Source organism: Python bivittatus, unplaced genomic scaffold (assembly GCF_059951505.1).
Source record: "Python bivittatus isolate LINGU-HERP-01145 unplaced genomic scaffold, Pbiv_v1 ctg000290_np1212, whole genome shotgun sequence".
NCBI lineage: Eukaryota > Metazoa > Chordata > Lepidosauria > Squamata > Pythonidae > Python > Python bivittatus.
In genome coordinates, this window is record NW_028277068.1 from 220,784 (window position 1) to 233,354 (window position 12,571).

The following is a 12,571-nucleotide window of genomic DNA, read 5'->3' on the forward strand; positions in this document are numbered from 1 at the left end:
TTGTTGTAAAGAATAAAAAAATTTATTAAAAAAAACAAACAAACTATGATGCTGTATGCTTCTCCTGAATAAAGAAATCTCTGATGGAACTCTTGGTCTCCAGACGATTTACTGAATTTTGGGATTGAGTGTGCAGACTCTGACATTCATGGACCCAGCTGCAACCACAGATGTGATCCAGATTATTGGAGCTACTCATAGGATGTTGGGGGTGAAGTCACACACTAGATCTGATTTTGGTAAAGGGCAGTGGCAAAATGATCTGGTACGTAGTGATATTGATATCAGTCCCTTGTCATGTACAGAACATTCCCTCCTGGCCTCAGAGTTCCCTTAGCTCTCCCTCGTTGTCTCCATTCCTATTTAACATAGACATGAAGCCTCTGATGATGTAATCTACAGAGGTGCTTACTCAATGCCTGGAGATTGTGAAGATTTGGATGGAGATTGCAGGTTGTGACTGAACCCTAGGAAGAACTGTTTGTGTCTGGGTTTGGGAGCACCCTGGTTCTGAAGCACTTCCATCAAAAACTCTGGACAGGATAGTACTCCTGCAGGGAATGAATTGGTACAAAATCTAGACTCAAGACTCCTGCTTCAGGAGCAGGTGGGAGCCCTAGCTAGGAGGGCCTTGACACAAATCCATCTTATGAGCAAGTTTTGCCTCTTCCTGAATCAGGAGGCACTGCTCGTAGTCACTCAAATGTTAGCCCTTTCCTTTCAGGATTATTGCAACAAACTCTACATGGGACTGCATTTAAAAAGCAGTTGGAAACTTCAACAGGTCGAGAAAGCAATGGAGTGTGTGGGTGGATGAGATGATTTCTATGGAGGGATACTGTCATCAAGTTATAGATTTGAAAAAATTAGTACTTAGTGGAGGGGTTGTGGGTGTTTTTTTTTTTAATTAAAAGAACATTAAAGTGTCAAATAAAGTTTGCTGGAAATGTTAATTAGTTTCTTTGGGAGCCACCTATCCAAAACTCACTGTACTATTTTATTTTGACATCAAATATTCTTTTGTATTCAGATCTGCCCTTAGGAAAATAATGTAGCATTTGGGGAAAAAGATGAAGCCCAGAAGGCCAGCACTGGAGGCTAAGATGGAGAAGATCTGCACAGCCACCATGTACTTGCCCTTCGTGCTCAGGTAACTGGGCACAAAGGAGACCCAAACACTGCAGAAGACCAGCATGCTGAAGGTGATTAGCTTGGCTTCATTGAAGGCCCCAGGGAGGTTCCGGGCCAGAAAGGCTACTAAGAAGCAGACAGCAGCCAGGAAGCCCATGTAGCCAAGGGCACCATAAAACATGGGAACAGAACCTTCATTGCATCGCAAGATGTTCTCTCCAGACTGCGAGTTCATGTCAGACTCAGGGAAGGGAGGAGAAGTCCCCAACCAGATGCTGCAGAGGACAACTTGGAGACCAGAGCAAGAAAGGACGATGGAGTTGGCCAAGCTCTTCCCCAGCCATCTCTGCACTTTATTCCCTGGCTTTGTGGCCAAGAACACTAACACCACCGTGACTGTTTTGGCCAAGACAGAAGAGACAGCGACTGAGAAAATGATGCTGAAAGCTGTTTGTCGCAGAAGGCAGGTGGCTCTCCTTGGTCGGCCAATGAAGAGGAAGGAGGTCAAGAAGGAAAGCAGAAGTGATACAAGGAGCATGTAAGAGAGGTCCCGATTGTTGGCTTTGATGATTGGAGTGTCTTGGAATCTAATGAAGATTCCCAAGACAAAGCCTGTGATTGATGAGAGGAACAAGGCAAGGGAAGCTAGGATGATCCCTAGATTTTCTTCATAGGATAGGAAGGTGATAATCTTCTCTATACAGCGATCTCGATGGATGTTTGGATATTGATCTTCTGGACATTTGTTGCATTTTTCTGCATCTGAAAAAAGCAAGAATAAGATCTCCCTTAAAGCCTATACAAATTATGCCAGCAGAAGGGGAAAAAACTCTAAATTTGACTCGGACAAGGAAAATTAAGGGTTGATGACCTTCAGGCAGGCTCATGGTTGGTTGAGGACATCATCATGCATTCCTGTTCTGAACAAATAGTTAAGGTTCCTCCCAGGACAAGAAGAAAGTGTGGTTCTTGAATGACTCATAATTATGATTATTGTGATTATTGTGATTATTAGTCATCTTGCCTCCTCTTAGTGAGAATCCAGAAGTTGGAACAGCCATTGAGACCATCAGTTCTACCATCCCTGTTCAGTGCAGGGGCTCAGTTTGGGGAATACTGTATTCAAGATTTCATGAACACAGCAAGGGAGAGTTGAAAATAGAAGAGGCACCCAAAATCAGAAATGCTTTTAAAAACCCCTTGCACAGAAAATGTCTAAGTAAAGAGCCTCAAGCTTTCCTCAGATCTCACCCACCTTCCATGGTGGAGATGGTTCCTTCTGCACAAGGATAACAATCGTAGCAGCAGATGGGCCTCCCTTCCTGAGCCACCTTCCTGAATCCAGGAGGACAGCTTTCCACACACCTGGAAAGAGGCAGGGGCTGAGCAGAGAGAGGAAAGACACCCAGGAAATTAATTTATTTCATGAAAGGATGCAAAGGTGGAAGGATTAGTGGTCTGAAATTCAAGACTGAGCTTCACTCACTTTGAAGTCTATAAAAATTGGGAGTTCATGCACCAGATTCAGCTGCCTGTAACTTCTATGTTATCTTCTCTTCTAATTTTTCACAAAAAACAATTTTTAGATTCAGAATCTAAATTTGTATACTAAATTACTCATGCAAAGATTGGATGGATATTTTGCTTTGGCAGAATTACCGTATTTTTCCATCGATAAGACGCCCCCATGTACAAGACGACCCCCACTTTTCCAACCCAAAATTAAGAAATCAATATTTTAAAGATAGTGCAGAATACATTTTTATTTAGTAATTAGCTAACATTTACCTGATACACTCGGTGGGAGGAGGTCCAAACCGTCTCTCTGCAGCTCTATTTCCATGCTCTTTTGCATAACTGATTATATTCAATCACGAATGAAACTGCCGATACCTCGTCTCTGCAAATAGACTTCCTCCAATTGCTTTGTTCAGCATCAGCTGACATCAGTTACATAAGGCTTGTGATTGGAAGAAGTCTGTTTGCAGAGACAGTATGGGCAGTTTCACTCGTGACTGGAGGCTCGTGATTGGAGGAAGCCTGTTTGCAGAATCAAGCTATTTCACTCGTGATTGGAGGCTAGAAATAGGAGGAAGCCTGTTTGCAGAGACAAAGTATGGGCAGTTTTGCAACCACGCGGTTCTCTCCTCGCCTTACTTCCTTGACTAAGACACCCTTCAATTTTTAGTGTAAGGATTTTAGAAAAAAGTATTGTCTTATAGTCGGAAAAATACGGTAATCCTGTTGCTCCATGGATCAAATCTATCTACTTTTGCCAAGGCCTAATAAATAGTTTACTTAAACATTTAAGGTTATATTTCTCATAGAAGCCTCAAAATCAAAACAGGAAATTCTCTTGGAAAACTTTGGTGACGTTCAAAACCACTCCATGCCCAAAGAATGCAACCCTGTTGGTAAGAGCTTCAGCCAGAATGAAATAAACTTTTCCCACCTTGTTCAGACCTTCCATCTCTGCAGTCACATTCGGGTTGATCATAAATGTGAAATCCTGGGATCCCTGTCGTTCTAGACTCCCAAACCTCACTTTGGTAATAGAGGTTTTGGAGAAAAACACCCAGTTCACAATATCTAGGTGTGATGCCAGCTCTCCATTTTCATTCAAATAGACCCCTTCTATGGCATTATTGTAAAACTGAGAATCTTGAAGGAAAGAATGAAGCTGGAATGGAAGAGAAAATGGGTATTTTTAGACAGGGCACCCAACATTCTATGGTAAGACCCCTTCATTTGGGCTCCAGGGGAACTGAAGATGTATCTGTCTATATACAAAATGAACATATCAGATTCATTTTCCAGGTTCTTTAGTAGTTGATCTATAACCTACTAACTTATACTTTAATTATATATGAACTGGACAAACACTGAGATGGGTGAGAGAGAAACGTGGACTGGCTTTCAAGATTCTAATATGCCCAATAACAATAAAATCGCATTCCTAGAATCCCTGCAGTGTCTGTTTCTTGAACTGTCCAACCTGGAGGGGGTGACATCGGCCTTGAAAGCTTATCCAAGTTTTTCCCTCTCCCAATTTACATTGTTAGGCAAGGGTGGTTTTGGGTTTCTTCCCCAAATCTCCTTCTGTCTCTGGACTATGTAATCACCTGCCAGTTCCTCCTTGATGGCTTATTCCTTACCTTCATCCCTCTCAGTTCCTTTACAGTCTACCTGTCAAGTGGCAACAGAAAGTAAAAAACATGTTAAGAGGACCCTTCTTTTTTTTTCCTGCATTTTTTTTATTCAAGATTTTTTTTAAAGAGGATAAAAGTAGCACAAACTAATATCAAGTGAGGAAAAGAAAAGAAAAAGAAAGAAACCAAAGAGAAAGCTAAAAGTGCAATAGAGGAAAAAAAGTAATAGAAAAATAGAAAAGAAAGAAAAAAGATGCAAAGAAGTAGCTTCTGATCTTCCTTACAGCAGTTAGAAGTACAAGTATAAATTTACCTCTTACTCTCTCGTTACAACATGTCTATTAAATTAAAATCTATTTTGTCTAATCATCAAAACCGTAGATCATAAGTTCATTTTTTTCTGTGTCATAGAAAAGTCTATAAGGGGGTTTCAGTCAGCAATCAACATAGATATTGTCTTTTTTCTGATCAAAGAAGCCAATTTAGTTATCTCAGCAAGTTCCAGCATCTTCACCCGCCATTCCTCCATTCTGGGTGCTACCAGATCTCTCCATCTTTGTGCATACAATAATTCCGCTGCAGTTATCATGTACAAAAAGAAGGTTCCATGACCTTTTTCCAGCTGTTTGTCCATCAATCCCAAAGAAAAACCTCTGGTTCCAATTGCATATTAATCTTTAAAATCCTCTGAATTAGTGTATGTATTTGAATCCAGAATTTTCTAGCTTTTTTACATCTCCACCAAACTTGATAAAAATTACCCTTCTTTTTGTTCATATTTCCAACATAAATTTACCGTTATACATTCTAGACAATTGCTCCGGTGACATATACCAATGATACATAATTTGAAAAAAATTCTCTCTAAGATTACAACATAATGAAAATCTCAATCCTTTCAGCCACATATTTTCCCATTGTTCCAACTGTACATTATAAACAAAAATTGTAGCCCCCTTTATCATGGGTTCTTTCATTTGCTCCTCTTCTGTTTCAAATTCCCCTTCACAAAATTCCCCTTCACAAAATTCTAGTGTCTCATGATAAGTTGACCATTTATATTTGCCTATTATCTCTCATCTATAAAATGCTTCTTGTGCCTGAAAACACAAAGGGGTTTTCAGGCAAAACCTGGGTTTGCATCTCTTCCATATTCTTAATATGGCACATCTAAGATAGTGACTTTTAAAATCCAAATTAACCTTGACTCTGTCATACCACAAATATCCATGCCACCCAAATCTCAGGTCGTGTTCTTCTAACTCCAACAGCCTTCTATTTCTCACCAACACCCCCTCTTTTATCCAGACCAAACAGCAAGCTGCAAAATACAATTTCAAGTCAGGTAAACCCAAACCTCCTCTTTCCTTTGCATCCTGGAACACCTTATACTTAAGTTGTGCTTTTTTCCCCCCGCCACACAAATTTCAATATGTCTTTCTGCCACTGTTTAAATGCTGCATCAGTTGTCAAAACAGGTGTTGTCTGAAAGGAAAACGTTATTCTAGGCAAGACATTCATTTTTATCACAGAAACTCTCCTCAGCAATTGTAATTGTAGTTTTCCCATCTTAACATGTCTTTTCTGACTTCATTCCATGTGTTAACATAGTTATTTTGAAATAAAATACAATTCAGATTTGTCATAGTGATAACCAGATATTTTACCTTCTTCTCAATCTTAAAATCCATTTTATTCATCGATTCTGTTTGACCTGCTGTTTTCATATTTTTTGTTAAAATCTTTGTCTTCTGTTTATTAATCTAGAGTCCTACTAATGTACCATATTCTTTTAATTTGCCCACCCATATTTCAATTCCTTTCAAGGATCTTCCAGAACCAACATCAAACATCTGCAAATGCCCTGAACTTTCCTCTTGCACCTGCATGAGTTTTTCTGTAGTCTCCTCTCTTTTAAACTCTGCTGTTCAAAAGTAAAAATCACACCTTCCAATTTGTCCCATAAAAATATCAACTTTTTCTGCTTTCAATTCTCAGTAAAAAAACAACAACAACTCTTTTCTCTTAATTAAAATTTCTGATATGAATTTCTTTAAGGACAATTATCTGTATTGGTAAGTCTTGTATTATGGTGCTGCTGCAAAACCTGATCCCTTGTCTTCTTCCTGACGAAGTTCACCAAAACGTCCCTTGGAACGTTACTTATTCTCGACAATCTTAAATTTATTCTGTACACTTTATTAATCTCTGCCTCTGTATCCTCGTCTTCCCAGTCCAAAAAAATTGCCAAGACTTTAATCATACTTTCTGTAATATCTTAACCAGAATCCTCTGCGGTTGCTCTAAATCTCAAACAAAATCCCTTCCCTGTCAATTACAATAGAGCCAGATTATCTATTTCTCTTTCCAACTCTCCATCTATAACATCTGTCTTACTCTCTAAAATTTCCACTTTGTCATTAATTTGTTTTACCTCTCCAGACACTTGTTTTACAGTGATTTCCACCTTCTTAATTTTTTCTTTCATTTCCTCTTTCACCTTTTGAAGTCTTTCATCCATTCTTTTTTCAAAAGCTGTCAATTTAGTATCAAGTGCTTCTAAACTGAACACATTGTCAAATGATCATTCTTGAAAATTCCCCCATGTCCTCTAAACTCTTTGCCTTTCTCTCCTTCAATTGAATAATGAGATAAATTCTCCTCAAGGATTAACTGATTTCTACCTAATTGCCTTATATACAAGTCTCAAATATTCTTTGCCATAAACTTCCAATTATGCGATTCTTTGACTGCACTCTATATCATTAGCTTCAAATATTAATGAATAAACAGCAGTGATTGGTTATTAATTATTATTTTGGTTTGGTCCTCCTCAAAACACAAGCCCGTGGGATAACGGAGAAAATTACCTTCTAAACAGAAGTGTGTTCTTGGAGGTTCCAAATCTTAATAACCACCATGAAAACTCTTCTCAAAAGCTGTTCAAGTGAGATTCATTATTGAACAAGGCAGGAAGCTATTGGAGAATGTCTCTGACTCCATCTAATTTGCTACTTCTGAACTATAATCTTCTTTTTCTAGGGGATCCTGATGATGTTCCTCTATACGCTTCTGTAAGGAAGTGCACAACTGCACACACACACACAGATGGATGTGGCAGAGTGGGCCCTCTGGCTTTCTTAAGGGGGAGCCCCTCCGCCATCCCAACTGTTCCCCTTATTGAACCTCGGCAAAGTCTATTTGATCATGAGGATCTGCCTCTCGCTTGCAAAGAAAAGTCCTCTTTCACTCAGGAAGGATTGCAAGAATCTTTGCTTGCCTTGAGGTCTAACATACCCCACAGTTCACTGGAAGGGAGGGGACAGGATTGGGTGGGAGATGGTTGTGCTCCTGCTTGTAAAGCAAAGCAAAACAATAGATTAACCAAGAAATCATTATTGGCAGGAGGTGAAATGATATTTGATTGAATGAGGGAAAGGATGGCTAAACACTGAAGACATCCAAATTATTTCTTCCAAATGAAGTTTAAAAGGAGATTCTTTTGGCAAAGAAAGGGGGAAAAGTGAAGGGAATTCAAAAGAGAGAGGAATGGGAAGTTGGGATTCAATTTCATGTTTTCTTTGAATTTTATTTTTTATTTTATTTTGAGTATATGAGCTTAATTCTTACTTTTGTAAAACTGATTCTTAGCTGCTGGGGAGAGGTTTGCAACAGACAACAAATACCTGCCAAGCCTTCAGCCTTGGAGTCTCCAGGTTCTTCCCACCGTTGATCCTTGTCCTCTTGGATCCGGATACATAGGCTTCATGGAAGGCCCGCGCCACAGCCCAGATGGTGTTGTAAATGAAATAGTTGTCCAGAGACAGGATCCGATCAAGTATCTCCTCAGGCAGAGCCTCCAGCTCTTCTCTCTCTCTGCAGCGTCTCCACACTTTCACAGAAAAGGCATCCTTAGTGTAGGAGCATCTATAGGATGTCCATGCAAGAAATTGCATGGTCGAGTAAAACTGCGTAAACCCACCGTATTTTGCCATGTGGTTTCTCTTCATCAGAAAGGAAAAAATGCTATGAAGAAATTGAATGGGAAAGTCATCATGTGCCAAATAAATGGTGAAATCCCATTGTATTGTTGTGATCAGGACTTTTCCTGTAACAGGCTCCGTAAAAGTTTCAAATACTGCTTGTATAATGACTAGACCTATATTGAATGAATACTCCTCAGCACCGTAAAGAAAGACATTCACTTGTCTCCAACTGTGGAATGGTTCATCATTTATAAAAACATGATAAATTGTTTTGGAAAAGGTTTGCAAGATAACTGGACAAATGCCATTCCTGAGCAACATAGAAGTCAGGGTCCTCAGGAATCTCTCCCCCTGGTCAGTTTCCGGAGCAATCAGACCCACCAAGGTCCACCTGAAATGGAGGAGCACCTTGACCATCCCTGGGTACTGGACTCCTTCAGCAGGGAGCATCGGGTAGAAGAAAGGGGACTGAGTCTTATCACTGGACGTCTGGGAAACAAAAGTGTAGCTGATCTGAAAAGCAATGAATAAACATGCTATTTGACTCCCACAGCATCCAGAATTATAGATAACAATTCTGGCTTAATGAAGCCATATTCCACTCCTGGACAAGAAGGCTTATCTACTCCCCCATTGCTTTCTGAATTGCTTCCCTTCCCTTTTGCTTCCTCAGTGGAGACTTTTTCAAATTCTTGGAAATCAAAGATTCCCCAATCTGGACTTGGGACCATGCTGGGAGGGAATATGTCTACTCTAATCCTTCCCACCCTTCCATAACCTGAACCTTTATCCTGAATACCTCCCATCTGCATAATACAACTCTTTTCTCCACTTGCCATAGAGGACCTCTGACTGAAGGTTGCATGGATCAAAATTCCCTTCCCAGCAAATACATACCTGTGGGACTTTGTAGATGCCTGATATGGTCGAAATCTGAATGAAGGCGTCAATCTCGGCCCCTTCCAGAAGAGCCACTGTATTTCTCGGCCTTCCACAGCTGTAGTTGGGAACATTGGCCTCCCCATCAGAAAGCAGGTCCAGCAAAGCATCCAAAGTCATTTGTGCACTGTAATAGCTTTCATAAATGTTGTGACTCAGGGTGATGTTGGGTAAGAGGAGGGAATCCTGGTTGATCGCTTGGATGGCCAAAAGGAAGGAGAGCATTTTCCAGTATTCTGGCGTTGCTATCCTAGAACATAAGAATGAAAGGAAGATTTTATTGACCATTTTTACAATATTTTTTCTAATTCACCCAAGCCCAAGAATTCCTCTGGATGGATTACTTTATTTTTAAAAATATTAACTTAAAAAAATAAACTGCATTAATAAAAGTTAATAGATCAAACCCACAACATGAACCCAGTTTGGGATGGAAGTTACCTTCTCCAGTACTTAATAGCTGGAAGTTACATCTATGCCTCTATATAAAATATAGAATCATTAAATCCTAAAGTTGGAAAGGTCACATAGACCACCATTTGCACACTCAGACACATACAAAAAACACATACAAGTAGCAGCTGTAACTGTTAACAAAGCCAATATGTTATCAATCTCTGGACATTTTTAGATTTTAAAGATGTTCAGTGGAGATTTGGCTTACATTGAAATCATAAGTTTACAATACCTAGCATCAATTCATAATGGGACTCAGAGACGTTTGGAACTTCAATGTCTTAATAAATTTGCATCTATTATTCGTTCATGTTATCAGTGAATTTTTCTCCAGAAAAAAGAATGTAGATTTTCAAAGCAGGGAAAAAATATAGTAATCCTGCCTTTTTGGGACTATGTTGTCCAATTTTGGGGGCAAGGAAGGAAGAGAAGGGAACAACCACCCTCTCTTCTCCACCCACAGTCTAGTTCCACTCAGAGGATGTCAAGGAAAGTGAGGTGAGAGATAGCAAATGTGGGAGATCAAGAGGAAAATACCTTCAGACACTGGAGGATGGCTTTCATGCAGATGCAGGCAGATTCACTTACCACAATAATTCATTTGAAGGAGTTGTGTTGAAGCTTAATTGTTGAAACTTAGCCCTAGTTGCAGAGATTATGCCACCAATGAAAAGCTGTCCTGGCCTGTACCGATTCTGTGGGTCCACCCCATCCCTCTTTGGAGTCAGGAGGCATTTGGCCTTGAGCTTCAGACAGACTCCCTGAGGCCACAGAAGCAGCACAAGCAGCAACATGACTTGTGTTCCTGACTTAGCCTCCAGCTCTGTGTCTTCTCTAAATAAAAATGAAGATGATGTAGAGAGTTAGGGTTGCACATCTGGAGGGGAGAGGAGTAAACACAGCTGCTGACTGCCCTAAAAGCCTCCCCTTGCTCTTTCTTTCTCCAGAAGCATTTATTCACCCACAACTTTCCAATGCCATGACATCAGCCAACAGGGTGTTAGTCTGGTATTGAGGTGAAAACATGTCCTTGACATCTGTCGTCAAATTTTTGAAACTTTGCAGAAAGGTCCCTAGAGATTGAGCACCAAGACAAGTAAATATTATGATTTGGATCATAGTAAGGAGGAGAAACATCACCTCTCTGAACTTGGAATGAGTCAACAGGCAGATACGCAAAGGGAGAAGTCACAGATGGTGTTTAAACTCTGAAAATGAGCCATGGAGTGAGACAGGAGAATTTGGCCCCCAACTTTTGTAAAAATTATATATCATTATAATCTATACCAAGAGAGATGTTTAGTATGGGTGTGAATAGTCATTCACACATCAATACTACAATTTGAACTTAATTGGTCCAAGGAGGACCAACTCCTCCTTGGAGTTGTGATTGAGAAAGAACCTTTTAAAAAGTATGTTTTACACAACTACATGGGAAGAATTCTGCTCACTGATGTCAAAATCAACTAGAAGGTTCTCACACCTGGACTGGGAACACAGAGGGAGGGAATATTGGATATTGAAAACTTGGACAGGCTTTTAAGACAGATTTCAACCTTCCAGATAGGCCACATCAAGAAAATGGTACTGCAGGGAGTCCAGAAATGCTAGCTTGCTTTTGTGGGATATGGTAACACAATCCTGAAAACCCATCCAATTTTCTCTCTCTAATATTTTACAGTGTTGGTCCATATAGTAGGTATTTAAAAAGGGGGGTACCGGGTGCTATGCTTCACATCTTTACAGATTCTCTTCTGAATCAGCTGGAAAATACATCTGAAATTTCAATTTTGTGTAGAGAGAAAGAAACATGTTCACCCACAGCACAAAGAAATTTGCCCTCAAATTTTGGATGTCCTGTCTAAACATGCCCATTTTCACTTCCATTCCAGCTTCATTCCTTTCTTCAAAACTCGCAGCTTTACAATCATTCCATAAATGGAGTATATTTGAACGGAGACCTGTTGGCAGACCTGGACGTTTTTCAGTGGGATGTAATGAACAACAGAATCTTTTGCAGAGTGCCATTTGGGAGTTCAGAAAGAGAGGGATCCATAGATATCAAGTTCATGATCAACCAGAATGTCACTACAGACACAGAAGGGCTGAAAAAGGTGGGGTTAAATTTTTAATTCACTTTTCTTGCAATTATTACCAAGGGGATTGCAATCTTGTGGCAGGGAGTGCCTTAGAATGTAATCTAAGTTCTCCTAGAAAGACAACACATTCTTTACTTAGATGCCCACACAATTATCAGAAAAATATACTTAACTGTTCAAAAAAAGTATTTATTGGTCTTGTGAAAAAGGAGGAAGATTTGAGCCATGAGAAAAGAGAACATTTCCTTTGACCAAAGTAAATAAACCATACAACCTAAAACTCACAGAGTGTCAAAAGTTAGAAGAGAAGACCATCAGGGAAGCAACATGGAGCCAGAACACCTGAATCAGCTCCAAGATTTCAAAGGCTTCAAAGCTAAGCATTCAACTTCAAGCCTTCCTCCTTTTCTTCTTTCTGGAAAGAGATTCATTTTCTGGATCCCTTCCTCTCTCTGCTCAGACCCTGCCGCCTTCCAGTTGGGTGGAACGCTGTCGTCCCGGATTCCAGAAGGTGGCTCAGGAAGGGAAGCCCGTCTGCTGCTACAACTGTCTTCCTTGTGCAGAAGGAACCATTTCCACTGTGGAAGGTGGGTGGCACTGGAAGAAAGGGGCACACTTTTTCCAACGAAAGCTTGGCATTTAATACATCCACTTCTTGATAATATGCACAATATATTTCATTGTGAGGAATGAGAAACAAACTTACAAGTTAAACTGGAGGCAGAATATTAAAAGGTACTGGACCAAGGAGGGCTTGCTTTCCTCTTCAGTTTCAAAACATACCCGTCATATTTTAGTTTGCTATTCACCC

General features: G+C 40.0%; 1 protein-coding gene across 1 annotated transcript; it reads right to left on the reverse strand.

The window, feature by feature from the left end:
- Positions 1–997: 997 nt before the first annotated feature.
- On the reverse strand, positions 998–8,236 carry LOC148215419 (vomeronasal type-2 receptor 26-like). The gene is made up of 4 exons (XM_088143612.1): positions 7,967–8,236; positions 4,287–4,317; positions 3,584–3,792; positions 998–1,927 (listed from the first exon to the last, which is right to left on the reverse strand). The coding sequence occupies exons 1-4, from the start codon at positions 8,234–8,236 to the stop codon at positions 998–1,000; spliced, it is 1,440 nt and encodes a 479-aa protein (XP_087999738.1).
- Between the last annotated feature and the right edge of the window lie 4,335 nt (positions 8,237–12,571).

Coding starts and splice junctions, on each gene's coding strand:
- LOC148215419 (XM_088143612.1), bottom strand. CDS start 8,236: ATGCAATTTCTTGCATGGACATCCTATAGATGCTCCTACACTAAGGAT. Junction 4,318..7,966: donor CAAGGCTGAAGGCTTGGCAG/GTATTTGTTGTC, acceptor GCCACTTGACAG/GTAGACTGTAAAGGAACTGA. Junction 3,793..4,286: donor AGGAACTGAGAGGGATGAAG/GTAAGGAATAAG, acceptor CTTTCCTTCAAG/ATTCTCAGTTTTACAATAAT.